The following is a 1,574-nucleotide window of genomic DNA, read 5'->3' as shown; positions in this document are numbered from 1 at the left end:
GGGGGGGGGGGGGGGCTGGCGGCGGAAACTGGAGGAAAGACGGAAGGGCTCGCGCACCAGCTCCGCCGCCGCCGCCTCGACCGCCTCCGACTCGCGCGCCGCCGCCGCGGCCGCCTACGCATCAAGCAAGAGCTCTTGTCGGCCCCCTCCTCCCGAGTGCGCGCGCGAGCTGCAGCGGCGGCGGCGCCTCTCTCGCCGCTGCGATCTTCTTGAGGGCGGCGCGCGCGCTCGCCACCTCGGCCTTTGCGACGCCGTTGCGCTGGGCGGCGGCGATGCAGCGCTCGAGGACGTGCTCATCGTCCCCGGCGGTCGCCTCCCGCAGCTCGAAGGCAACCTCGCCCCGCCTCCGCTCCGCCTCGGCCTGCAGCAGAGAGCTCCGGCGAGGGCTTGGGGCGGCTCTTGGGGCGGCTCCTCCCTTGCCGCCTGCCCCGCGCTTCGCTCGCCCTCCGCCTCGCGCTACTGCTACACCCCGGCTACACCCCGGCTGCATCTCGGCTGCATCTCGGCTACATCTCGGCTACATCTCGCCTCGCGCTGCTGCGCCTCGCGCCGCCGCCGCTCCGCCTTCTCCGCCTCGACCAGCCGCGCCTCCTCCGCCTTCTTCTCCGCCTCGGCCGCAAACTCGCGCTGCGCCGTCGCGAGCCGGCCGTACTCGGCGCGCGCCTGCTCGGGCCGAGGGCGGCGGCGGTGAGCGAAGGCGGCGGCGAGGGCGGCGGTGAGGGCAGCGGCGAGGGCAGCAGCGAGTGAGGGCGACGCAGGGAGGGCTCGGGGGCAGTGAGGCGTCCCGGAAGGGTCTCGGAAGGGTCTCGGAAGGGTCTCGGAAGGGTCTCGAAGTCTCGGGAAGTCTTGGGAGCGTCTCCGTCTCTCCCCTCGCCTTGGCGCCCGAGCCGTGCATGCCGCCTGGCGCCGCCTCTGCGCCGGTGCACTTTGCGGCGGCGGCATCGAACGCGTCTGCAGCCTCGAGGTGGCGGCCGAGGCCGGCGAGAGCCTAGGGGGGAAGGGTCCGGAGGAGGCTTCGAAGAGGGCCCCCGGGAGGCTCGAGGCGGCGGGACGAGGCGAGCGCCATCGCGCGGCGCGCGAGCGGCTTGTCCCAGTCGGGGCACAGCGCCGCGCACTCGTCGGCGTCCTTGATGGCCATGTCGTGCCTGGGCACACCAGAGGGAGGGGAGGGGAGGGGGGGGGGGGGTCCAGGGCTAGGTCCCCACGGCTCTCTTCCCCGCCGCTCGAGCTCGGCGCATCTCGGCTGCACCTTGGCTGCACCTCGGCTGCATCTCGGCTGCATCTCGGCTGTTCTCGGCTGCATCTCGGCTGCTCTCGGCTATCTCTCGCCGCTCGAGCTTGGTGTACGCGGCGGATCGGTTGGAGAGCACGCGGCCGTCCCGCGCCTACGCCACCAACGCCAGAGTCCGGCGGGGGGGGGGCCTCGTGCCGTCCACTCGTCGGGGCGCTCTCGTCAGGGCGCTCTGGTGCAGCCTTGCAGCACGCTGCGGAACCAGCAGCACGCTGCGGAACCAGCAGCACGCTGCGGAACCAGCAGCACGCTGCGGGACACACTCGCCCCCTCTCGAGTGGGA

General features: G+C 73.9%; 1 protein-coding gene across 1 annotated transcript; it reads right to left on the bottom strand.

Moving 5' to 3' along the window:
• Positions 1-462: 462 nt before the first annotated feature.
• Positions 463-1,145, bottom strand: EMIHUDRAFT_356668 (hypothetical protein; the record flags this gene model as incomplete). The annotated part of the gene is made up of 3 exons (XM_005766813.1): positions 463-663; positions 755-988; positions 1,053-1,145. Coding segments are annotated over 3 exons (528 nt in total), but the record flags the coding sequence as incomplete, so codon positions are not given.
• Positions 1,146-1,574: the final 429 nt, after the last annotated feature.

The sequence above is a fragment of the Emiliania huxleyi genome (assembly GCF_000372725.1).
Source record: "Emiliania huxleyi CCMP1516 unplaced genomic scaffold EMIHUscaffold_50, whole genome shotgun sequence".
Classification (NCBI taxonomy): domain Eukaryota; phylum Haptophyta; order Isochrysidales; family Noelaerhabdaceae; genus Emiliania; species Emiliania huxleyi.
The sequence above is the reverse complement of the archived record's forward strand: the minus strand, read 5'-3'. Positions and strand labels throughout refer to the sequence as shown.